The following is a 27,403-nucleotide window of genomic DNA, read 5'->3' as shown; positions in this document are numbered from 1 at the left end:
CATAACAACTAAAAGCTCTCTTAACTTGGAAAAAAATAGAATAGAACCCATCAATCAAAAAATATTATAAGATATTGAGATGATTAAATAATTTATTTATATTTAAGGAGATAATAAAATATTTTCCTTCTTAAAGAAGAATATCTTTAAGTTTTATGAAATACTAAAATATTTAAATATTTATATATGTATGTATATAGGTGTGTTAAATATATAATAGATTTAATAATATATATATATATATATATATATATATATATATATATATATATATGAGAAATTCATATTTGAAATGGATATATTTTAAAAAAAAAATTTATATAATTATAAAATATATGTTCATCATTAATTTTTGATAAATTAAATAACAAACCTTGAGTCAACTCACCTAGTTGACTCACCCGAATCAGAGTTAGGCCGAGTTTCGAGAATGCCAACCATGCTCAAGGGTAGCCAAAATCTTCCCTTATTTATCATTTATGCCAAGAGTAAAATAAGTTAATTAGGCGGCATGTTCGGAGCATAGTTAGATTTTGGCCGTCGGGCTTCTCACGAGCAATTAATGTTATCAGGATTGGTGCGTATCGGAAAAAATTCGATATGCTTCACTCCTGAATTAATTTTTTTAAAAATAAATATAAAAACATTAAAATTTATTTTTAATAGTTTCAATACGTGTCACGTTATGATTAATACAATATTTTTTATTAGTTTTGGACTGATACAGAACGATTTAGTTGAGTATCAGTATCGGCCGATACAGATGAATCGGTGGCCAAGCGATTCAGGGCCGACACCGACACTGACACTGATAACATTGCTCACGCGCGCAAGCTCGGGCTCGCAACAGTTAATAGGGCGAGCAGAGAGCTCTGCTCGTTCGTTACCGTCCCCCTCTCCCGCTCGTACTCTGCCGATAACGAGTTTCACGATCACAACAGTTAATAGGGCGACGCCACCACGTCTCGGGCCTTTCGGCCATCTCTCTCTCTCTCTCTCGCTCTGCGGACTCGGCGGAGAATCACAAGAAGCGCAAATGGTAATCATTACTCCTCTCTTATTCTACACTAGAGCTCATCTCCTCTACTCGGACCTAACTGGTTCTTTTGTCTTCGCGTCGAACTTCCTCCCAGGAGGAAATTTCTGAAGAGCACGTCAGAAAACGGTTGATGGAAGCGCTGGAATCCGACCCACAAAACCCTTCTCATCATTTCGACATGGTTCTTCCCCCCTGCTATCTTCCTCTTTCGTATTCTCTGATCTGCACTTCGGAATTTTTAGATGCGTTTCTTCTGCAAAACCGTAGGCACACTTCCTGTGGGAGAGAGGAGAAGCGAGGGAGAAAGCAGCCGAGCATTTGGTCCTCTCCGTTAAGCTAAACCCTAGCAACGGCGCCGCTTTCCTCCTCCTCGGGCACTACTACAGCCGCCAATCAGTTGATATGCAGAGGGCGTCCAAGTGCTATCAGAGGGCGATCACCATTAACCCTGATGATAGCGAAGCTGGGGTTTGTTCGGATTCCTCTTGTTTCTTCTTTATTGATATGTTCATGCTCGTGTTGTTATTGTCTCTATTCGTTTTGATGATGTATTTGGGTTCGGGTGTTTTTCTTTTTTTGGTAGGAAGCGTTGTGTGATTTGTTGGACAAAGGAGGTAAGGAGTCTCTGGAGATCACCATCTGTCAAGAGGCGGCCGAGAAGTCGCCGCGAGCTTTCTGGGCGTGGCGGAGATTAGGGTACTTGCAGGTTTTTGAATTGCATCTTCGTGGTTGCTACTTATTCTTTCCTTTCAGCTGTTAGTTGTTGCTTAGCTTCAATCACTTTTCTCCTTATCCTCCCACACCGCCGCCCCCCCCCCCCCCCCCCCCCCCCCCCCCCTTCATAAAGAGAGAATGGTTCGCAAGAGTTTGAATCCAATACAATGGCTGCACTCATCGAAAAGAAGAAACTTGGAACTTAAATCTTTTATTGGCACATACGACTCATGCCTTCCTTCTAACATGTTTGATCCACCAATCCCATCCATAAGAGTGTAACGACATTACCACGTCCTGCTGAAGAAACAGAACAAAATTCATTTTTTTAATGCATTAGTAATTGGGAAGCAAAAGGAGAGTATGCAAGCCAAAATATTACATAAAACTGGGAAGCATCAGGATGGATGCCTTGAAAATTATGTGGGGTCAGTTGCATAAAATCTTAATGCAGAAACAGAAATTTAAGATACTTATAATGGTATAGTGCCTTGTTTTGAAAGTGACACCTTTTTGGGTGCTATGATGATTCTCTAGTCCATGGCCTATCGCATCAGGGAATCCTGTTTCTTGATTTTGAAATGCATAGACATAACAGCCTGAGTACTTGTCCAATATGATTAATTGCGACCTATCTTTTTCTGTTTTGGATCACATGAATTCTTTCTGTAATATGATTACATACCACCGTGGCGTATGGCATATCAAAAGCGGTTTGCTACTAGCAAACCCAACCTAGATACAGATGCCTGAAAACCTTAGAGTACTTTCTCTGTTCTTGGCTTGCGATCTTTTCCCCATTTAGGAGTTATTGCTTCTTAGCCCATTTCACCAGCGAAGTTACATATCCAATTTTTAGCTCTCTTTTACAACTAAACACAGCAGCGTGCATCACAGAAGCAAATCTATTCAAGTGCTGACAAATGCTGAACTTAATTATGTCTGTCCTATGTGAAAGCCTTGATTTGGTACTTCTTGTATTTAAAATTTGATTGCGTATAATTCCAACAGTGGGTTGCAAAACTTCTTGGAGGCTCTTCCTTTCCCAAGGTGGTTGAGGACAGCGTGGTGACAAACAACTTGACTAGTCATGCTAAGTGGCACTTCCTTTACATTACGCTGAACTTGTATCCTATGATTAAGGGGCTAGTATGACCTTCTTATAAGGTTGAATTTCTGATCAATATGTGTATTATGAAGAAAACAAACACTGCTGATCCCATCTAACTAGACTGGTATTTCTTTAGAAAAAGGTTGAATCTGTTTAATTTGTAGGTCCAACTGGTCAATTTTTTATCTGTTCTGACCATTATTAAAAAAAATCACACTTCTTGTGGTCAAAGTCTATCCACTGCTCATTGGTTTGTTTCATGTATTTTAACACTTTCCATGTGTTTGTCAGTGATTTCGGCTCTTATTTCATTTTTCATCCAAATATTTCTGAAAATGGTTTTTCTAGTAAATGTACTTAATTTTTAATTTTAGGAAATTGATCCAAGTCTCAATCTTTTTGCATGACAGTTATATGATTGTTAAAATTGTCGAGATTTAGTGTTTTGTTTGCTGTAACCATAGTAGCTCTCCTCGTCCTTGGTAATTAATGGGAAATGATTGTTCTAGGTTAATCATAATTAATTAGGAAAAATTGGTCAACCTTGATAGGTCAAATCCTCAATTAATTGTGATTAATCAACTAAATCTAAGAAATCATGATTAATTAACAAAACCTTATTAATCTTTTATATTAAAACTGTTATATGCAATTTAATTCTTTTTTATAAATCCTAATGATCAAATAAGAAAGCAAATGCCAATACACGTAAACAAAAGTATATCAATCACCAATATAAAAACTAAGTGAAGCAAAATACAAAACAATAAAACCTGTAATCTAAAAATACACATGAATAAAAAGAAAAATTGGCAGAAAAGAAAGCTTAAGATATATTTTAGTTTGTTTTGAAAGATTATGACTAGTTTTTATTATTTTGCTATATCCTTGGACATCATGACCTTATCATAGGTAACAAGAAACAAATGAAAAAAATTCTATAGGTCCATATTTTTATATTTTTACATAGATATTTAAATTTTTTTCCCCTGCCCATGCTCTGTCTCCTCTATCTCACTTTCTCATGATTATTGTCGGCACTCTACTCCTTCTTCTCCCTTGTTATTATGCACAAGCTCTCTCTCTCTCTGTGCGAAATGATAAAGTGTCAATTTATGACTGTTATTAATTGTTGGCTGGCTAATATGCAACTTTTTGAAAACATCAACATGACCTCATCGCCAAGTGCATGATGCTGGTTACTGCTATATCAGTTCAAACCGTGTATTTTTTACTGATGGCTTTAAACCACTTGGAAAGATTTCTTACTGTAGTGAATACATAAGTTCTAAGTCTTCTAGATAAACTTGGCATATATGCTGGTGAATCGGATCGATCGATCAAAGTGAGCATGGAGAACTATTAGTCAATGTATTCAGGTTTTTCAATTGTTAGAGTTGTGCTGCTGAGAAACTGCCATCTTTGGGTTTGTCTAGGCTGTTAGCACCAAGGTTGCCAAACTAGGAAGCGGAAGTCAGAAATGATATGGGAAGTATAAGCGAAAAGCAATGCATTTTAAAATGTATAGAAAGCGAGAAGGAAAGAATCAATTTTTGTCAACATCAAGAAATGATGGTTACCAATTTAGAGAAAGTACTTGGGGGGGGGGCTTGAGTGGAAAGCACGAGAGGAAATACATGAAAAACATGAAAAGAAACACAATAAAAACATATAGGAAGCATGTATGGAATTATGGATGAAGCATGGGGAAACATAGTAGAAATATGGGAAGATTAAGGTTCCCATCAAAGTTTGAAAATGTGGAGTATCGTGCACTTCCCACCTATCTAAGAAGCTTAGATTGGATCTAAGTGAGATGGTTGTAAAACATATGTGAGTTGGAAGAAGTTGAAGCTATTCCCTCTTGTGATCAAATTAATCTTTAGTTGTTTCCATGAAGGAGGGGGAAACCACCCTCGGGATCAGATACCTAGTCGCGCTAGCTCAGCCTGCCATACTTACGATCGCCTTCTCGATGGTGTAAAACCGTGGCATACCCTTTTCCCCCAGTTAGTCGTCCAGCTTCGGTTGAGCAAGGGCTTATGCCTTGCCTTTATTAATTCAAGCGGTTTGACATTCATGGGAATGGAACCCTGACCACCAGTCTAGTGGCCAAGGCCCCCTCCACTGCGCCAAACCCCTTGGGGCTAAATTAATCTTTAGTTTGCACACTGGATTTACCTATGTACCTGCAGATTCCTTGTAATATCACTTTTCGTCACCTGTTTCATCTTCATTGTTTTAATCAAATATTTTATTTGCTTCCCCCCAAAAAAGATACATTGAAGTGTAACAATAATGTATATGGGTGCATTATGCTCTTATTTGCAGGTTACTCTAAAGAAATGGCCAGATGCAGTTCAGAGCCTTCAACATGCAATTCGAGGCTATCCAACATGTCCAGATTTGTGGGAGGTATGTGAATTCTGTGGATTATCCATTATGATGTTTCCATTTTTATGTGGCAGTTCTTGCTTTATGAAATTTGAACTCTGCATAACATGCTTACGTTTTTAGGCTTTAGGTCTTGGATATCAGCGCTTGGGCATGTTCACTGCAGCGTTAAAGGTGCATTTTGCTGTAATGATATTGTATTCTTATTTTGTTTGTGGATAAAGGATCCTTTGTCACCAAGATGAATGTGACAGTCGTATGGACGTGCTTCTGAGCTGGATAATACTAGAGTGTTTGCATTGCTTGAGAGTGGGAATGTTTTGATGATGCTTGGTTCTTACAGGAAGGTAAAATTTTCCTCCAAAGTGTATGTTCCTTGAGGTCTTGAAAACCAGTTTATTCATTCATATGCTTATATATCTATTTATCTTGAAGCAGTGGAGGCCTATCTTTTAACCTGTATGAGGTGAATCAAATTCTTTAAAAAAAATTCTCTTGACACTAAGCAACACTGGAGTTTGGGCACATAGTATTGTTATATGTTTTAATTTCGGAACTTATGCCTAACCATATTTTCATGTTGTTCTTCATAGGATAGGAGAGCGAAATATTAACATGCAATTCCTCCTTTTTGTAGGCAGTTGATCAGTTTCGTGATGCTGTAAAGATTGCACCTCATAATGTGGCTGCACATTATGGGCTTGCTTCTGCTCTTCTTGGATTGTCAAGGGATTGCATTAATTCTGGTGCATTTGGGTGGGGAGCTTCTCTATTAGAGGTCTGTTCTCTAGGTGATGTTAGCGACCAACTTAATATTCATTTTGTGCTTGAAATTCAATTCGATATTGCTGATATTGCAGGAAGCATCTGTCATTATCAAAGCAAGTTCCTTCATTGTAGGAAATATCTCATCTCTTTGGAAGTTGCTTGGGGACATCCAGGTATGGAGTATAACTTCAAAGACGCTTGCTACCTGTGGTATATATTATTCATGAATGATCCTGCAAAAACCATGAGCTGATGCTTTAGTGCTATTTTATTGTCATGTGCTGTTCAAATATTGAGCTTCCATTAGTGAACCTGGTCTGCTATATGGAGTGCTATGTTACAGAGATACATGTATGACCCAGAGTTACCGGAAATGCTATAGGACTCGAGGAAGTGCGAAATGCGTCGCTTTTGAAATGCACAGGGAATTGACCCTTTTAAATGGGAAGCTCGCTTCCCACTCACTCCTCAATATCAGGAAGTGATTTTTCTTTTTTTAGGGGCTTGGAGCCTTTAACAAAAAATTTTGCCCAATATCGGAAAAACTCTATTCCTATTGGCTTCCCACTCAAATTCTAGGTCGCTTCCTTCTTCGTTTCCTCTTCGATTCTTAGGTTGCTTCTGATTTGCTTCTCTTCTCGCTTTCGAGACGATTCCCAATTTGCTTCTAAGTCGTCCCGCGCTTCCCGTTTCCCGAATCGCTTTTCGCTCCCGCTTCCTCAATTTGCCGCTCTGGTATGACATGATAGGTGAGTTGAGTTTGGCATGCAAGTTCGATTTTTTTTTGAAAAATAGAATATGATGACATAGATTTTTAAAATTTTAATAAATAAATTTTTTGATATTTTTATATATATAATGATTTTTATTAAAATATTATTAAAAATACTAAAAACTATCAAAATATGAAAATAATCTTTGTATGTGTTAGACTCTTGTCATCGGCTCATAGTGTGTCCAGCTCGTGTCACCACCGACACTAAAACGGTATAACACGTGACATTGACGGAGTGTAATCATCTTAGAAGAAATTGTTCCTAGTGTGCCTCATGCATGAACTGTCCAACCCTAGCATTCGTTTGCATCAACATGCACTTCTCGGTGCGTTAGTTGTAACGACCCCAACTCGTACCTATGAAAAAATGGATTTTTTTTTAAACAAGTGCGGAAACATTTTCAGAAACCTTGGGCCTTTACAGTTAAATACAACCACCACCACAAGGGATCTTATACTCATCTTTCAAATTAGACCAAACCATACTTTATTTATTAAAATGCATAGAGTCTGAGACATAAGCAAGTAAAATAATAATAAAGCTAAAAAGAAGAGTTGCACTCTTCCATTTCATCCACCCAACCTTTATCCTATGATTTACATCTCCATCAATTTCTCTATACTTTTGAATGATAGATCCCAAATATTTGAAAGAATCATCCACCGGTATTTCTTGCTCACCAAGCTTCACTACACTCCCATCTCTATTTCGTTGCTTACTAAATCGACATTCCATGTATTCTGTCTTACTCTTACTTAACTTAAAACCTCTTGCTTCCAATGTCTGTCTCCATAATTCTAACTTAGCATTAACCCCAGCTCTAGACTCATCAATCAAAACAATATCATCAGCAAACAACATACACCACGACACATTTTCTTGAATTGATCTCGTAAGTTCATCCATCACTATAGCAAATAAGAAAGGGCTTAAAGCAGATCCTTGATGTAACCCAATCGTTATAGGAAAATTGGTTGTCACCCCTCTACAAGTGCGGACATTGGTTACTACTCCTTCATACATATCTTTAATTATACTAATGTACTTGAGAGAAACACCTTTCTTCATCATTGTCCACCAGAGAACGTCCCTAGGTACTCTATCGTAAGCCTTCTCCAAATCAATAAAAACCATATGCAAATCTTTGTTCCTCTCTCTATTTCTCTCAATAAGTTGTCTAAGAAGATGTATAGCTTCCATAGTAGATCTTCCAGGTATAAAACCAAATTGATTCTCCGATATCATGACAACCTTCCTCAACCTAGACTCAATCACCCTCTCCCAAAGTTTCATAGTATGACTCATGAGTTTTATACCACGATAGTTTGTGCAATCTTGTATATCACCCTTATTCTTATATAGAGGCACCAAAGTACTCTTCCTCCACTCATTAGGCATCTTATTTGTCCGCCAAATCTTGTTAAAAAGATTTGTCAACCATTCTAAACCTTTCTCTCCCAAGCATTTCCAAGCTTCGATAGGTATACCATCTGGGCCAAGTGCCTTTCTTGATTTCATTTTCTTCAAAGCCTCTGCAATTTCTTTCTTTTGAATCTTGCGCATGAAGTCACGATTCATCTCATGAAAAGGAATGGAAAAGTCTCCAAGATCTTGAGCATGACTTTCATTAAATAGCTTATCAAAATAATCTTTCCATCTCTCCTTATTCTCCTCATCTTTGACTAAAACCCTTTTCGTTTCATCTTTGATACATCTAACCATACCCAGATCCCTCGATTTCCTATCTCTCATTTTTGCAATCCTATAAATATCTTTCTCACCCTCTTTGGTATCCAACTTGTCATAAACCTCCTTATATACCTTATCCCTCGCGTTCCGAACTACTTTTTTAGCTTCCTTCTTTGCTATCATATACTTCTCCAAATTCTCATTATCACGACTTTTACTTAGATTTTTATAACACTCTCTTTTAACCTTTGGTGGAGGAAGAGTACTTTGGTGCCTTTATATAAGAATAAGGGTGATATACAAGATTGCACAAACTATCGTGGTATAAAACTCATGAGTCATATTATGAAACTTTGGGAGAGGGTGATTGAGTCTAGGTTGAGGAAGGTTGTCATGATATCGGAGAATCAATTTGGTTTTATGCCTGGAAGATCAACTATGGAAGCTATACATCTTCTTAGACAACTTATTGAAAGATATAGAGAGAGGAACAAAGATTTGCATATGGTTTTTATTGATTTAGAGAAGGCATACGATAGAGTACCTAGGGACGTTCTCTGGTGGACAATGATGAAGAAAGGTGTTTCTCTCAAGTACATTAGTATAATTAAAGATATGTATGAAGGATTAGTAACCAATGTCCGCACTTGTGGAGGGGTGACAACCAATTTTCCGATAACGGTTGGGTTACATCAAGGATCTGCTTTAAGCCCTTTCCTATTTGCGATAGTGATGGATGAGCTTACGAGATCAATTCAAGAAAATGTACCGTGGTGTATGTTGTTTGCTGATGATATTGTTTTGATTGATGAGTCTAGAGCTGGGGTTAATGCTAAGTTAGAATTATGGAGACTGACATTGGAAGCTAGAGGTTTTAAGTTGAGTAAGAGTAAGACTGAATATATGGAATGTCGGTTTAGTAAGCAACGAAGTAGTGATGAGAGTGTAGTGAAGCTTGGTGAGCAAGATATACCGGTGAATGATTATTTCAAATATTTGGGATCTATCATTCAAAAGTATGGAGAAATTGATGGAGATGTAAATCATAGGATAAAGGTTGGGTGGATGAAATGGAAAAGTGCTACTGGAGTGCTGTGCGATCGTAGAATGCCATTGCGGTTGAAGGGAAAGTTTTATAGGACGACTATTAGACCCGCTTTACTATATGGTACGGAATGTTGGGCTGCCAAGAGACATCATATTCAAAAAATGAGTGTAGCTGAGATGCGGATGCTTAGATGGATGTGTGGAAATACAATAAAAGATAAGATTCGGAAATAAGAGATACGTAAGAAGGTAGGTGTTGCACCCATTGAGAATAAGATGCGAGAGAATCGTTTACGGTGGTTTGGACATATTCGGCGAAGGCCTAATGATGCTCCAGTTAGAAGGTTGGAGAAATGGGAAAATATATTAGTTAAAAGAGGTAGGGGTAGGCCTAGGAAGACTTGGATGGAGATGATAGGAAAGGATATGAATGCTTTGAACCTCACCGAGGACATGGCGTTGGATAGAAATGATTGGAGGAAAAGGATTCATGTGGAGGACCCAAAATGAATTTCTTTTTTGGTTCATATCGCTGACCCCAATTGTTTTGGGATGAAGGCGTAGTTGTTGTTGTTGTTGTTGTTGTTGTCTCTTTTAACCTTAATAGCTAATTTGTCATCCTCGTTCCACCACGATGTATCCTTACCTAGCGGTGCACCGCCTTTAGACTCACCCAATACCTCCTTAGCCACCTTTCTCATGCCACCCGCTATCTTATTCCACATAGATTCTGAATCCTCCTCGAGACACCAATCAACTTTCTTAACTACCCGCTCTACAAACATTTCTTGTTTAGCTCCTTTCAGTACCCACCACTTAATTCTAGGATCTATCCTATGTCTATCCCTTTTGCGGCATTGTCTAATTCTAAGATCTAAAATTAAGACTCTATGTTGTGTAGCTACACTTTCTCCCGGTATAACCTTACAATCGATGCAACAACCCCTATCTCTCTTTCTAAGTAGGAAAAAATTTATCTGACTCTTATTAACCCCACTTTTAAATGTTACGAGGTGAGACTCCCTCTTCTTAAACCAAGTGTTTGCTAAGATCATATCATAGGACAAACCAAAATCTAAAATCCTTTCTCCACTATCGTTTCTTTCTCCTATACCATAGCCTCCATGGATACTCTCAAATCCATCCCTACTAATGCCTACATGCTCATTAAGGTCACCGCCGATGAAAAGCCTTTCTCCATAAAATATCCCTTGTACTACTCCATCTAAATCTTCCCAAAATTGACGCTTAGTGGAATCATCTGAATCTACTTGAGGTGCATAAACACTAATAATATTAATAATATCCGTACCTAATACTAATTTAATAAGTAAAATCCTATCACCCTTCCTACGGACCTCAACTACATTATCTATAAACTCACGACTCATAACAATCCCTACTCCATTCCTATTCCTATTTATTCCTGTATACCAAATCTTATATCCCCAAGGTTCCATCACTTTTGCTTTCTCACCTACCCATTTGGTCTCTTGTAGACATAAAATATCAATCTTTCTCCTACACATAACATCTACTAACTCTACCAACTTACCAGTTAAAGACCTTATGTTCCAAGTGGCTAACCTAATTTTATGGTCTTGGACTAACTTCTTTACCCCCACCCGTCCAACAAAGTGAGGGAACCCTTGCCTATTTGACACCACACCCGGGCGCCGGTGTGACGCGTCGCTTCCGGGCGACGACCTAGCAACCCTTGCCCATTTATCACTGCCTCCGGGCCTATAGAGTACAACGCGTCGCTCAGTAGGGAACATCACAAATATTGCTGATATTTTGAAAATATTGCAATATTTCTGCGATACAATGACAAAACGATATTAAAGGTAAAATATCACGATATTTTCAAAATATCGGGAATTTATATATATCACGATAATATCGGGACAATATCAAATATTTTCTCTTTTTTTTTACATTTTAAATATGTTTTTCTTCTTTCTTTTACATTTTTTACTTATTTCTTTTATTATTTATGTATTTTTTTTCTAAACATGATATTTTCTTACTTTTTTTGTTATTTTTTATATTTTTTAAGCCCTTATATTTTCCTGAGATAGCCGATACTGATATTTGTGACTATGATGTATATAGAGTAATCTAATGGTGTGCCCTAAGTTTTGATGTATGTTCAATATTATGGAATTTCATGAATTTTGCAACATGTTACACTGAATTACACACTTGATCCATAGTTTTGTTACTAAATTTAACTATTTATTGTAATTTTTTTATTTTTCTTGATGTTTTATTTTTTTGGTCTTGCTTAGGCCGACTAGTCCCGCCTAGGCCTCGACTAGTCCTTTTAAGGGTCTTCCGCCTAAGCTCTAACTATTTGTTTTGACAACTAAGATTAGTGCCAAATAATTGGTCTGGTTGCTTAGCATATTTCTAATTACAACCAATATTTACAGGATTTCACAACCATAAAGTCATGAAAATGTCTTATTTCTTTGACTTGTGTATTTGCTGACCACTCGTCACCATTTATTTTTCTCTTGTTAAATTTATTAAATTTCCAAAAAAAAAGTTGTTATTGCATGAAAAAGTGCAGGTGGGTATGACATTTCCTAGCAAATAAGTGCATTGGATTTTTTAGAAGGCCCATATCTCTATATATATATATATATGTATGCGCGTGTGTATATCACTCTGTTATTATAAAATGTGTATGTGCGTGTGTCATCTTTGGTGGTGTGCAAGCAATACTATTTGCTGATTTAGTGTCTCATTGCGCAAAAAGACAATAATTACCAGCTTCTGCACCAGTTTTGCTGCTCTTAAGTTTATCACAGTTTACAATATTGTTGAATTAATGTGTGGAGTGCTTTAAAGCAAGTTGCTTCCTCTTTCAGATTGCATATGCAAGGTGTTTGCCATGGTCACCACCAGAAAGTGGATGCTCTGAAATTGATGAGGCAGCTTTTGCAGCTTCCATCCTATCATGGAAAGAAAAGTGTCAATCGATGGCAATTACTGGAAATCGTTCTTATCAAAAAGCATTGCATTTGACTCCGTGGCAAGCCAATATCTATACTGACATCGCGATCTCTTTAGACTACATTTGCTCCTTGAAAAAGATCAAATCAGAGGATCACACCGACTGGTATGTTGTTTTTTATGGCAATCTTTCACAAAGCTTTTGCGAGTTTGAGATAACATTTATTGACTAAATTGATAATTCATTTATCAGGCAGCTGGCTGAGAAGATGTCACTTGGTGGGTTGATGCTTGAGGGTGGCAACAATGAGTTTTGGGTAGTTTTAGGGTGTTTGGCCAATAGTAAAGCATTGCAGCAACACACTCTTATTAGGGCACTGCAGTTGGATGTGTCTCATGCTGCAACATGGGCTTATCTTGGAAAGGTAAGGGAATAAGCATAATTATCAACCAATTCAATGGGCCTTAACCATCCAGGATTGATGCCTGAATATATTTTCACTTTTTAGGCCGCATTTGGTTGACATTTTTGACAAATTAATTCTTATACATTAGTTTCTGAAAATGAATTTACTGAAGAACAAATTTTTATAACTTGATTTTTTATGTTGATGATTCTAATGGTATTTGGATGACAATTTAAACCTCTTCCCTCTTTTTTTCTTCTGCCACGGCACGCATTACTGCCCTTCAAAACCTTACTCACCTTGCAGCCATCATCTGTCCCAACCCTTTGCTGTCTTGTTGTGGCCCTCCTTCAAACCCAAGCCTCTTATGGAGCACTTCATCTTGCCTGCCACTACCACTGATCACAGCTATGTTGGTGCAAAATCCACCATCAGCAGCTAGGGCAGAACCCCTGGCCTTGTCCCTCACCATTGAACCCAGAGGGGTGGTGCAAAAGCCATGGCTACCACCACCAGTGATTTTCTTGCCCCTCATCCCAGAACACAGCTATGCAGAACCTGTCGCTACTGACTTCAGCAATGGTGCAGAAACCATCTTTGTTGGAAACTCCTTGAGGTTTATTTTCTTGATCCTCTCCTCACCTTCACACCTCCACAAAGGTTGGGAGGATGAGGGAGATGGGGAGGGCCAGGAAAGGTTGAGAAAGTGAGTAAGAGGAACACCTCAAAATCTAACCTACATTAAAAAAGAAAAGAAAAGAAAAAAAGGGTTCTAGCTGTTCTTTCATAACATGGTTTTTGGATTTAAAAAAAAAGCATTTTCAAAATGCATTTTTATGGCAAATATCAGGCAAACACATTCAAGAAGTTTCAGGAAAAAGTGGTTCCAAAACTTTATTTTGAGCATCTTCCAAATGGGATGCTATTTTAACATGAAAAAAGTGAAAAAATATGGTGCAAAAAAACAGTCAAATTATAAAACAATTGTAAAAATGTTTTAACGTTGAAGTACCTTTTGATGGTAAAAATCTGGTCTTGCATTAACATCTGAATGTGTCATTATGAAGCAGCTCTATCGTAAAGAGGGACAAGGAGTCATGTCAAAGCAGGCATTTGATCGTGCTAGAAGCATAGATCCCTCACTTGCCTTACCATGGGCTGCCATGTCGACTAACTCTTATACTGGGTAAAATATTTTTCTTATTTTTTATTATTGTTATGATTTGTTGGTTGTAGTTGTTTGGTCCTTGAATGTGAGATATATGTCAACATGTAAACTCAAAAAGTGTTTAATGTTCCTTTTTCAGTGACGTTCTACCAGATGAGGCTTTTGAATGCTGTCTTCATGCTGTTCAGTTATTGCCTGTAAAATCCTATACCTTTTATTGCATGTTAATTCATTGCCTTTACATCTATAAATGGTACTTCTGGTCTTTTGTCTATGGTTATGAATAGTATTCTGGATCCATAGGCAATATGAGGAATAGCATCCACAAGGGGATTTTTTTTTAATCTGAAACGTCTTACTTAAGACCCTGAGTCTATGAATTCAGCTATCACATTAGACCCTGTCCATACAAATATAAGTAAATATTAATGTGCTTAACCAGTTTTCTATATTTTTAGAATTCGTATCTTTATCAATAAAAAATAAATCAATAAAGAAAAAGGTTTGGAAATCTTTGACTGACCAACTAGTGTCATAGACTCGATGTTTTGGCTGCATTTGTATTTTCTGTTTCATTCATTATGACTTATCTTTATGTGTATCTTGGATGACAAAAGATTTTATCCACTATGACTTTGCTTTGGAATTATATGTTTGGTATTGGTTATATTTGGTTAAACTATTGGCCTTCTTTCTCTCATATGTCAGTTACTGTAATGTAAGTAGATTACTTAAATTAGCATGAACCTTGAGAAAAGGTGCTTACTGGTTTTCCCATTTGTAGCAAGCCATATGATCGGTAAATCTTTTGTTGCCAGCTAGCAGAATTCCAACTTGGTCTTGCAAAGCTTGCTGTTGTTTCTGGTCATCTGCAATCTTCACAGGTAGGTTGATGCTGTGACTTTAACAGTTGAAAGTGTTTTAAATAAACTGCAGGTTGCACTTGTGCATGGATAAAATTTGGGAAATGATGGTGCTCAGTTCGTATGAAGCTTTTTCTTTGGAAGGCCATGATGTTGTTTTCTGTTGGTCTTCGTGAAACATTTGGATGCATTTGGTGCTATAAATGTTCTTTTATTGGCATGCATGCATTTTACTGACATTTGGCATTTTTGTCATTTTACTTTTTCAAAGGCATCTCTTGTACTTGCTGCAGCATGATCTTTTATACACATAGCATCAAGCAATTTTGGTTTCTTGGATTTTGCCAGATTCTGTTCACCTGTTGACACTTTTTTGAAATAGGTGTCTTTGATGAAATTCTGGATTTTTTGCAATATCTTTAGCACTCTTATTGTCAATACATGGGGGTAGGCCTAGGACTAACAATCCCCATGTTATCTAAAAGTGCCAAACAATTTCAATAGCAGCTTGTGCTATGGGTCTATACTCTACCTAAATAGTGGATAAAGCTATTCGTTGCTATTTTTTGCTTTTCCATGCAATCATGGAAACCTCAAGAAAAATAGAAAATCCAATAGCAGTTTGCCTATCGTTATGAAATTTTGCAAAGTCCAACTCTTAAGTAATAGGCTCTCAGCTCCAGTGTAGAGTGCCAAGGAAGAAAGGCATAATTCATAGTAGCTCAAACATATTAAATAGTATGCAAAACAATTGCCATATATGTTGTGTAGTCCAAAGTGCTAGTTGGTGCCTAGGCGGCAGATGTCTAACGGGGTGCGGGAGTATGAAGAGACAATACACATACAAGCATAAATACTTTATAAAAGAAGTGCACGAAGACACTCTCACAACACTTGAACAAAATACGCAAAATGCGTAAAAGTAGCAAACATGCACTAGTGCATGTATTTCATAAAAAGATCAAATGCTTGAGACTCTCAAGCTTAAGAATAACAAGGGGGAACACCCCTATTTATACAAGAGCCAAGAGGTGCAAAAGGGGGGCTCCCAAAGGAGTCGTTGGGGAGCCCCCAACGGTCACATTTGTGACCGTTGCCCCCCCCCCCCCCCCCCCCCAACGACTCTATTGGGGGACCCCAATGCACCTTTAAAGAAATAAAAAATAAATGAAAAAATAAAAAAGAAGTACAAAAGAAAATAAAAGAGAAAATTACAACATATTCCAAATGGAATATGCGCAAGATAGGAAATTACAAGAATACCCTTTTTGGGTAATAAAATAAAATAGGTATATAAATATATATATTTATATATATATATAGATATACATATACATATAATATATTATATGTATATGTATCTCTATGTATATAAGTATATATATTTATACTTACAACAAGGATTTTTGGAGATACATTTTAACACCCCCCTCAAACTTACGGTGCGATAACCGCAAGTTTGTCAAGAAGGAAATGAAATCTGGGCGAACATAGAGCTTTTGTGAAGAAGTCTGCAAGTTGATACTCAGATGTCACATATGGTAGATTAATGACCTTCTTCAAGTATTCTTCTCTGACATAATGCAGTCTATCTCTATCTGCTTTGTTCGCTCGTGAAAGGTGTGGTTCTCAGCAATATAAATTGCACTTTTATTGTCACAGCATAGCTTTGTTGGTTATCTGATAAACACTCTCATATCTTCCAAAAGGCGACGAATCCATACAATTTCCATGGTGGTAGATGACATGGCTCTATATTCGGCTTCAGTGGATGACAGAGATACCTTCTGTTGTTTTTTACATCGCCATGAGATCAAAGACTCACCTAAGAAAACACAAAAGCCAGTGGTGGAGTGACGGTTACTAGGGTCACCTCCCCAATCTGAGTCAGTATAAGCAAGTAGTTTTAATTCAGAAGAAGAAGATAGAAATACTCCCTTATTCATTGTCCCCTTCAAATATCTGATGATGCGAAGGACAACATTCATATGAACGGTTGTAGGAGCGTGCTGAAACTAACTGGCGATGTGTATAGCATGTGACAAATCGGGTCGAGTAATGCTAAGGTACATTAAAGAACCCACCAACTGCCTGTAAGGAGTAAGATCAATTAGAGGAACACCGTCGTCAATCTTCATTTTTGATCCCACCACTTCAGGAGTTTCGCATACTTTGTCATCATAAATTCCTGATCTGTCAATAATCTCACAAGCAAGTTTAGACTGAGATAGGAAATAACCACGTTGCGAATAGGCAACCTCAATTCCAAGAAAATATGTCAGAAAACCCCAGTCTGACATCTCAAATTTTGAAGTCAAGACGGACTTAATAGTTAATACCCTTGACTCCTTGAATATTATCACCTGTAATTAACATGTCATCAACATAGAGTAATAGTATCACAATCCCTGCATTAGATTTTCTAGTAAATAGAGCAGTGTCAGTATAACATGAGGAAAAACCATTTTCCAACATTACACTGGTAAACCTGTCATACCAGGCTTTGGGGGCCTGTTTCAAACCATAGAGGGCCTTTCGAAGACGAAGAACTTTATCTTTAGGAATCTTCATGCCTGGTGGGGCATCCATGTATACTTCTTCGTTAAGATCACCATTTAAAAAAACATTTTTCACATCCATTTGAAAAATATTCCAATTTTTAATAAATGCAATAGTAATAAGACATCTAACTGTAACCATTTGGGCTACAGGAGCAAAGGTTTCTTCATAATCAATTTCATACTCTTGCCCATACCCTTTTGCAACTAAGCGAGCTTTATACTTTTATAGAGATCCGTCACTCTTAGTTTTAACCTTAAAAACCCATCGACAACCTATAGTTTTCTTTCCTATGAGTAGAGTTTGAAAATCCCAAGTTTCAGCCTTTCTAAGGGCATTGAGTTCATTTTGCATAGCTTCTTGCCATTCTATACATTTTTTAGCTTCTTCAAAATTCTTTGGTTCAAAACAAGAGTGAATGACACTAAGACAAGCCCTATATCGGGGTGAGAAAGAATCAAAAGAAACGAAACGAGTTGGAGGTCTCCTATTCCTTTCAGATCTTCGGTGATCAAGAGTAGGAACAAACTCACTATATTGGTCAATAACACTCCTAAAGGTGTCTTGATTTCTACGAGAGTAGGTTATTGGATCACTTGAAATTCTACTTTCTTGTTCATTGAGTGAGCTATGTTCACCAATATCACCATCATTTTCCTCATCATGGTTTGATGATACATCTGTTAAAATATATGTAACTCATATATATATATATATATATATATATATATATATATATATATATATAATACCCGATAGGGGTATTTTTGTCATTTCACAAGTACCCGATAGGGGTACTTGTTTTTCTTAGTTTATTTTTCTCTTTATTTTTTGTAAAATGTATTTTTTATTTTTTGTTTTTTGCTCACTCAAAAGGGGCCCCACCATGTAGTCGATGGGGCCTCCAACGGTCACATTAGTGACCGTTGGGGGCTCCCAACGACTACATGGGGAGCCCCCTAGGTGGCTCTCCTTTTAAGGCCTCTTGGCCTTCTCCCTCTCCCTCTCTTGTGTATAAATAGGGGTGCTCCCCTCTTGTATTTCTTACTCTTGAGAGCTCTCTCTCTTTCAATAAGAGGCATTTATATTTTTATGTTGTGTTGTCTCTTGTGGGTTGGGTATTAGCCCCTCTTTGTTTGTTCATTAGTAAATGTTGTAAGTGCTTAGTGCACTCTTTGCTTTTCCGCATATTTCATTACATGGTATCAGAGCCTTGTGTATGCTCTTCTTTTTAATATAGCTAGTGGTGTAGCTATATTTGTTTTCTTTGTTTCTCTCTCCTTGATATTCTCTTGTAAGTGGTTGTTATGGAAGGAGAACAAAAGATTGATCTCTCCTTCAAGCTCAATGGTTCCAACTACATGATGTGGGCCGCCGCCATGGAAAACAACCTCAAAGGGAAAAAGCTTTGGAGATACGTTATGGGCACCATTCCGGAACCACAACTCCAACTAACTAAGATGGAAGGCGATCAAGAAAAAGCTCTTGAAGGAGATGCCCGCATAAAGGCCATTGAAGATCACCAATCTAAAATAGAAGATTGGGAGAGTAAGCATGCCAAGATTCTTGCTTGGTTCATGAATAATGTGGAGCTCAAGATTTGCGCCAACATTGCCAAATTTAGGATGGCAAATGAAGCATGGTTCTTCATGAAAGGTATGTTTACACAAAAAGACCTTGCTCGTCAATTCTTTCTTCAAGAAAAAATCCGGACTATCAAGCAAGGAGAAATGAGTGTTAGGGATTACTTTAGCACTCTTGGCCCTCTATGGGATGAGCTATCCTTACTAGAACCAAAATGGGTTTCTAGTATAGATGTGGAATTAAGGAGAGAACAAATGGAAAAAGAACACTTTTTCCAATTTTTACATGGGCTTAGGCCCGAATATGAACAAGTGAGATCCTCCCTCCTACATAGATCAAAGCCTCTTCCCTTGGAAGATGCCATAGCCGAAATATGCCAAGAAGAAACCCGTCTTGGCATGATTAAAGGAGGAAATGATGTCTTGGCCGTATCCAAACCCGGCAACCATATGAAAACCTACAAACCTCCACATTTTGGAAGACAAAATAACTATAATGGCAACTACAGAAAAGCCATTTGCCATCATTGTCAAGAACCGGGTCATATAAGACCTAATTGCCCTAAGTTGAATGAAGCACCAAAAAATAAAGTTGCTTCCGTTGAAGAAGCTACTCAAAAGAAAGAGGAAGCAATCAAAGGAACGGACTCTTTTTCTCTTGCTCAACTATCGGAGGCACTACAAACTCTACTCAAGATTCCATCAACTTCGGGTGCCGCCGTAGCTTCCTCCTCTCCTCCAGGTATGTCGTTTTGGATCCTTGACTCTGGAGCTTCCTTTCATATGACCCCCCTTGAAAATGAGCTTTCCGATTTATGTAATAACTTTAAAAACTCCTATGTTTCAACTGCCGATGGTACATCTTTACAAGTTAAAAGTCTTGGAACCTTAAACTTTTCAAAAGACTTCTTTGTGCCAAACGTGAGAGTTGTACCTCAACTTAATTTAAATCTCCTCTCTGTTGCTCAAATATGCGATCATGGATGTAAAATCTCCTTCTCAACTAAGGATTGCTCTATACAGGATCTCCGGTCCGGGAAGCTGATTGGGCAAGGCCATAGAAGGGGAGATCTCTATTACATGAGCAACTTGAAACTCCCCATAAACTCTTTTTGTAACCATGTCCAAGATAAAAATATTGATATTTGGCATCAAAGACTTGGACATCCAAGTTTCTCAAAAATGTACTCCTTTCCATTTGGAAAGAAATTTTGTAATGAGAAACATTTTGTGTGCAAGAATTGTATTTTTGGCAAAATGAAATCTACTCCTTTTCCAAACCGGACTTTTGTATCCAAAAGACCTTTTGAGTTAGTCCATTCGGACGTTTGGGGTCCTTCCCCTGTCATGTCTAAAGGAGGGTACTCCTATTATGTCACTTTCATCGATGACTATACTAGGTATGTATGGATCTACTTTCTCAATTTAAAATCCGAAGTCTTTGAGTTTTTTAAAAAATTTCATATGATAGTTAAAAATCAATTTTCAAGTAATATCTCTACTCTTAGATCCGATTCGGGTGAAGAATATTTATTAAATGAATTTCAAAACTATTTAGAAGTGAATGAGATTTTGTCATCAAAGATCGTGTCCTAGGACTCCTCAACAAAACGGCTTGGCCGAAAGAAAGCATAGACATATCATGGAAACCACTAAGACACTCCTTATTTCCAAAGAAATTCCAAAGAATTTTTGGGCCGAAGCGACCTTAACCTCAACTTATTTAATAAATAGAATGATATCTTCATCCTTACAAAATACATCTCCATACGAAAAACTATTTGAAAGAACACCTGACTTCAATAGATTAAGAGTTTTTGGATGTAAATGTTTTGTCCTTACTCATAAACGGGACAAATTATCTCCTAAAGCTATTGAATGCGTTTTCTTGGGTTATGGAGAAAATCAAAAGGGTTTTAGATGTTTTGACTTGAAAAATAACAAACTCTATGTATCCAAAGATGTAACATTTTTGGAAAATGAAAATGGTTTTGTGAAAACTAAAGATATTGACGAAAGTGAATATACTTTTTTATTTGATCTTCTATCTCAAGAAGATGAGACTCCTCAAGAAGAGGAAATCTCTAATGAGTCTTTGAATGACCTAGAGGAAATCCCTCTTGATAATGCTGTAGATGAGAATAATAGACCAATCCAAACATATGTTAGGCGTGGTCAACAAACTCAGATAAGTGCCTTAGAAAAATACTCTCAAGGATCCGACATTGAAGAAACATCTTTAAGGAGATCCAGTCGGATCTCCAATCCTCCAAATAGGTTTGTTTCCTATGAGTCCCTAACTCCTAGATATAGAGCATGTCTAATTGCATTACATTCATTTCATGAACCTTCACACTATAATGAGGCCAAAAATATTTCCCAATGGGTTGAAGCCATGAACTTAGAGCTTAGTGCCCTTGAAAAAGCAAAAACTTGGGAAATAACTTCGTTACCCACTGGAAAGAAATCAATAGGATGTAGATGGGTCTTCAAAATTAAAACCAATTGTGATGGTTTATTAGAACGTTATAAAGCACGATTAGTAGCTAAAGGATATGCTCAGGAATATGGTATACATTATGAAGAAACCTTCGCACCTGTTGCTAGAATGACTAGTGTTAGGACTCTTATTGCTATTGCGTCTGTAAAAAAATGGCCTATCTATCAACTTGATGTTAAGAATGCATTTCTAAATGGCGAATTAAATGAAGAAGTTTACATGGATCCCCCACCAGGAGTATGTATTGGTAAAAATAAAATTCTTAAACTTAAAAAGGCATTATATGGTTTAAAACAAGCTCCAAAGGCTTGGCATGATAGATTTAGTAATGTAATGACAAGTTTAAATTTTCGTTCATGTTATACTGACACTGCTTTGTTTGTGAAAAGTGCAGGGTCTTCTGTAGTTATTTTACTACTTTATGTTGATGATATGATCATCACAGGAAGTGATGAGCAAGGCATTAATGATATTAAAAAGGTTTTGAAAGAAAATTTTGATATGTCTGACCTTGGTTTCTTAAGATATTTTTTAGGAATTGAAGTGGCGTACTCTCCTCGAGGGTACATTCTCTCTCAGATGAAACTTGCTGCTGACATCTGTTCCAAATCGGGTATCTCCGATGACAAGAAGACAGAAACCCCAAAAGTCATCAATGGAAAATTAAGGTTGGAAGATGGAACACCTCTTGAGGATCCTACTCCCTACCGGCAACTTGTTGGGTCTCTAACCTACCTATCCATCACACGGCCAGACATTGCTCATGCCGTCCACTCTGTCAGTCAGTTTCAACATGCACCTACAACCGTGCACATGAGTGCAGTCTTAAGGATTGTCAGATATATCAAAAATACCATAACTAAGGGAGTTTTTCTTTCTTCTGCCTCGTCACTTGATTTAATTGCTTATACTGATGCAGATTGGGGAGGAAATCCCAATGACCGTGTCTCAACTACCGGTTTTTGTGTTTTCTTAGGTGACTCTATGATTTCGTGAAGATGCAAGAAGCAACACAAAGTATCATTGTCCTCGACGGAAGCAGAATATCGTGCTATGACCACTACAACCATGGAACTTGTGTGGCTAAGAAGCCTCCTCAGTGATATGGGCATTGTCATCTCTACTTCTTCGAAGATGTGTTGTGACAACAAAAGCGCAATCTATATTGCAAGCAATCACACCTTCCATGAGCGTACTAAACATATTGAGATGGACTGCCATTACGTTCAGGATGAATTCCTAAGAGGAACTATAGCACTACCTTACGTCACATCAGAGTACCAGTTGGCAGACTTCTTCACTAAGGCTCTTGCGGCTCCTCGGTTTTTGTTTCTCCTTAACAAGCTTTCGGTTATATCCCCGTAAAGCTTGAGGGAGGGTGTTAAAATATATGTAACTCATATATATATATTTATATATATATATATAATACCCGATAGGGGTATTTTTGTCATTTCACAAGTACCCGATAGGGGTACTTGTTTTTCTTAGTTTATTTTTCTCTTTATTTTTTGTAAAATGTATTTTTTATTTTTTGTTTTTTGCTCACTCAAAAGGGGCCCCACCATGTAGTCGATGGGGCCTCCAACGGTCACATTAGTGACCGTTGGGGGCTCCCAACGACTACATGGGGAGCCCCCTAGGTGGCTCTCCTTTTAAGGCCTCTTGGCCCTCTCCCTCTCCCTCTCTTGTGTATAAATAGGGGTGCTCCCCTCTTGTATTTCTTACTCTTGAGAGCTCTCTCTCTTTCAATAAGAGGCATTTATATTTTTATGTTGTGTTGTCTCTTGTGGGTTGGGTATTAGCCCCTCTTTGTTTGTTCATTAGTAAATGTTGTAAGTGCTTAGTGCACTCTTTGCTTTTCCGCATATTTCATTACAACATCATCATCACTAGATATATCATCATTGCTAGACAATAAGTCAAATAGGAAGGAATAATCAAAATTTTCTTGTTGAGAAACATTTTTTTCAAAGCCACTTTCATTTTCTAAAAAAGTTACATTTCTAGAGACATACAACTTATCATTTCGAATATCATAACAACGAAACCCTTTTTGAGTTTCGGAATATCCAAGAAAGGCGCAAAGGATAGCCTTGGGAGAGAGTTTGTCATTCTTATCCGTAAGTATAAAACACTTACACCCAAAAACCCGTAACCTATTATAATCAGGTTCAAGCTTATATAGTATCTCAAAAGGGGATATTTTTTCTAATATCCTAGATGGTAAACGATTTATCAGATAAACAGAAGCAAGAGCTGCTTCTGCCCAAAAGTTTTTAGGAATGTTTTGGGAAATAAGAAGGGTCCTAGTGGTCTCAATGATGTGCCTATGTTTTCTTTCGGCCAACCCATTCTGTTGAGGAGTTTTAGGACAAGACCTTTGGTGGACAATTCCATGATCCTCAAGATATTCTTTAAATTGATTGGAGAGATATTCTCCTCCAGAATCACTTCTAAATATCTTTATGTTACTGTTGAATTGATTCTTGATCATTGAATGAAAGGTTTTAAAACACGAAAAAACTTCATATTTGAACTTAAGAAAATAGATCCACGAATATCTGGAAAAATCATCCACAAAAATGACATAGTAAGAAAAGCCTCATTTTGAAGCAACAAGTGTGGATCCCCAAACATCTGAATGAACAATTTCAAAAGTTTTAGAAGAGAACATAGTTCTTTGCTCAAAAGGTAAACTTTGCATTTTTCCGAGAATACAATCATTACAAGAAAATGAACTTTTACATAGGTCTTTTGCAAAATGTAAATAAGACAACTTGGTGATATTAGGATGACCAAGTCTTTTGTGCCACATTTATATCTTTGTTTTGGGCAACATTACAAAAAGATTTTGGAACTTGAAGAGATTTCATATAGTATAAGTCTCCTTTTCTAAAGCCTTCCCCAATCAATTTCCCGGACCGACGATCCTGTATTAAACATTTATCACAAGAGAATTTAATATCGCAACCATGGTCCGAGAGTTGAGAAACAGAGAGAAGGTTTAAGTTTAGTTTAGGTATAAATCTAATTTTTGGAATAAAAAAGTCTTGAGTTTCAAAATTACCTATTCCTTTAATTTCAAGAGAGATTCCATCCGCAGTAGAAACAAAAGAGGGAGAAACATTTTTTGAGTAACCGAAAAGCGAAAACATGTTTGGGGACATATGAAAAGATGCACCGGAGTCCAAAAGCCAAGAGACTTTACCTGGAAAGGATGAAGTAGACACGGCGGCATCAGAGGTAGCTCCCTTGAGGAGAGGTTGAAGAGCTTCCACTATTTGATTTATAGAGAGTGACCCACTTGATGATGTCTCCTCCTTTTGTGGTACACCGGTGGTAGCCATTGCGAGAAACTTTTTCCATTTGGGACATATGGGTTTGATATGTCTGGGTTCTTTACAAAAATGACAAATAATTTTGCTATAGTCTCTTTTTCCTCTTTGCCCACCATTTTCACCTTGATTTTATGGTTTAAAATGAGGGGGGCGATAGGTTTTTACATTATTCCCGGGTCTTGATACGGCATTGACCTCATTGTTTTCTTCATAATTACAAGGAACCATAAGAACACTTGATCCTTGTTTACATAAACTCATACGAGTCTCCTCACCACTCAATTTGGTGAGTACATCTTCAAGAGAGGGAGGAGTAAATGAGGTTAGAAGAGAAGACCTTATTTGCTCAAATTCAGGTCTTAGCCCATTTAAAAAATTGAAGAACCGATCTTCTTCAAGTTGTTTGTGACGGAGTTCAATTGTCTCTCCACTCCATTTTGGTTCAAGCATGGCAAACTCATCCCAAATGGAGGAAAGATCGACAAAATATTCCCTAATAGTCATTTCACCTTGAGTAAGAGAAAAAGCCTTCTTTTGAAGATAATACTTATGAGATAGATCCCTCGATGTATACATTTTTTCTCAAGATAGTGTCAAGCTTCCGATGCCTTTTTGAACTTAATAATGTTGGCATTAATCTTAGTTTCAACGGATGAAAAGAACCAAGAAAGAATCTTGAAATTCTTCATTTCCCATTCATCGTGCTTCTTAGAATACTCTTCAAGAGCTTTGACCCTTTCTTCTCCTTCAAGAATCTTGATTTCACTTCCGTTTATCACAGTTATTTTGGGTTTCAGTTCCGGAATTGTGCCTTGCACGTATTCCCATAGCCCCTTCCCTTTTTAGTGAGCCTTATAGTTGGACCCATTTAATTTGAAGCCAAGAGTAAAATGAGACTCTTTTTCGCCCATTATGAAGTAAAGAGGAAGAGAGAAAGGGTGTACCAACACACTATTTCAAATTCTAACTTGCGCAAGATCCTTCTAAAATATTTGAGAAGCAAGATCCACCACTTCAACCTCCAAAGATCTGAAGGCACACTTTTCGAGGCACTCGAAAAGAAAAGAATCCCACGATCCTCTATCACCAACCGAACTCTGATACCATGTGAAATTGTCTATGAAGAGACAATACGCATACAAGCATAAATACTTTATAAAAGAAGTGCACGAAGACACTCTCACAACACTTGAACAAAATACGCAAAATGCGTAAAAGTAGCAAACATGCACTAGTGCATGTATTTCATAAAAAGATCAAATGCTTGAGACTCTCAAGCTTAAGAATAACAAGGGGAACACCCCTATTTATACAAGAGCCAAGAGGTGCAAAGGGGGGGCTCCCAAAGGAGTCGTCCCCAATGACTCTATTGGGGGACCCCCAATGCACCTTTAAGAAATAAAAAATAAATGAAAAAATAAAAAAGAAGTACAAAAGAAAATAAAAGGGAAAATTACAACATATTCCAAATGGAATATGCGCAAGATAGGAAATTACAAGAATACCCTTTTTGGGTAAGAAAATAAAATAGGTATATAAATATATATATTTATATATATAGAGATACATATACATATAATATATTATATGTATATGTATCTCTATGTATATAAGTATATATATTTATACTTACAACAAGGATTTTTGGAGATACATTTTAACAGTCATCCTAGTCAGGACCCAAAAAAGATTAAGGAAACACAAAATTTACAATAATATATAATTGTATAAGACTTAATAAAATCTACACAAACATATATATATTTATATATCTAAAAAAACTCTATATATAGTAACTGATATCATTGATATTTTGAAAATATCGTGAGATTTTCCCGAGATATTCCTGAGATTTTCAAAAAATATATTTTTTCAACTTTTAAAGCTTCTGAGATCTTTTTGAGAAAAATCACTTTTTGAAAATATCACCAAGAAAAACCCTTGCAGAGAAATTACCTTGAGGCAATAGTGCAGGGCCCCACACATTTAAATGAATGATATTGAAAGGCGATGATGACAATGTCTTGCTCCTACTAAATGGGAAAGCATGGCTTTTTGAAGCTGGCAATCCTCAGAAAGCACAATTCTATTAGAAACCTTCAAGCTAGGTTCTAGCGATCCAGATGATATCATATACTTGAGTCTTGAAGAAGATACTTGACCTCGCCTATAATGCCATAATTATGATAACTCATTTATGACAAGAAGTCTGTAACACGAGGATGGATAGAAGGTGATGACAAGTACAATTAATCTAGATAATAGAGACCACCCTTTTCGTGGCCTATACTGATTAATTTTCCTAAAGCCAAATCTTACTCTAGGGATGTAAGCGGGTCAGCTTGGGGTTGGATCTAGGCAATACCAAGTCCGACCTAATTGGATTTGACTTAATCGGAATTCGGAGTCAGATGGGGTCAGCTAAAGCCGAATCCAGATCAGACTAACTTAAAATTTAGATGCAAATCTCAATATTGAGTTTG

General features: G+C 37.1%; 1 protein-coding gene across 3 annotated transcripts in view; it reads left to right on the top strand.

Annotated features, from left to right (window-relative positions):
• The first annotated feature begins 849 nt into the window (after positions 1–849).
• LOC149828052 (Tetratricopeptide repeat (TPR)-like superfamily protein) overlaps positions 850–27,403 on the top strand; it is a 51,283-nt gene continuing 24,729 nt past the window's right edge. Inside the window, exons 1-14 of one of the 3 annotated variants that reach the window (XM_090019841.1) lie at positions 850–1,039; positions 1,134–1,220; positions 1,307–1,507; positions 1,623–1,745; positions 5,196–5,279; positions 5,382–5,432; positions 5,513–5,605; positions 5,896–6,036; positions 6,119–6,199; positions 12,415–12,665; positions 12,753–12,924; positions 13,977–14,092; positions 14,214–14,271; positions 14,893–14,958. In XM_090019841.1, the coding sequence (XP_089875967.1) occupies positions 1,037–1,039; positions 1,134–1,220; positions 1,307–1,507; positions 1,623–1,745; positions 5,196–5,279; positions 5,382–5,432; positions 5,513–5,605; positions 5,896–6,036; positions 6,119–6,199; positions 12,415–12,665; positions 12,753–12,924; positions 13,977–14,092; positions 14,214–14,271; positions 14,893–14,958 (1,527 nt within the window). In that variant the 5' untranslated portion in view covers positions 850–1,036. Of the gene's footprint in view, positions 1,040–1,133; positions 1,221–1,306; positions 1,508–1,622; positions 1,746–5,195; positions 5,280–5,381; positions 5,433–5,512; positions 5,606–5,895; positions 6,037–6,118; positions 6,200–12,414; positions 12,666–12,752; positions 12,925–13,973; positions 14,093–14,213; positions 14,272–14,892; positions 14,959–27,403 lie in introns of those variants that run through there. The other 2 variants (XM_090019842.1, XM_090019843.1) reach the window with 2 other exon arrangements.

This window comes from Nuphar pumila, chromosome 10 (assembly GCF_984573655.1).
Source record: "Nuphar pumila chromosome 10, dmNupPumi1.hap1.1, whole genome shotgun sequence".
Lineage (NCBI taxonomy): Eukaryota > Viridiplantae > Streptophyta > Magnoliopsida > Nymphaeales > Nymphaeaceae > Nuphar > Nuphar pumila.
Note: the sequence above shows the minus strand (reverse complement) of the source record. Positions and strands in the feature narration are given on the sequence as shown.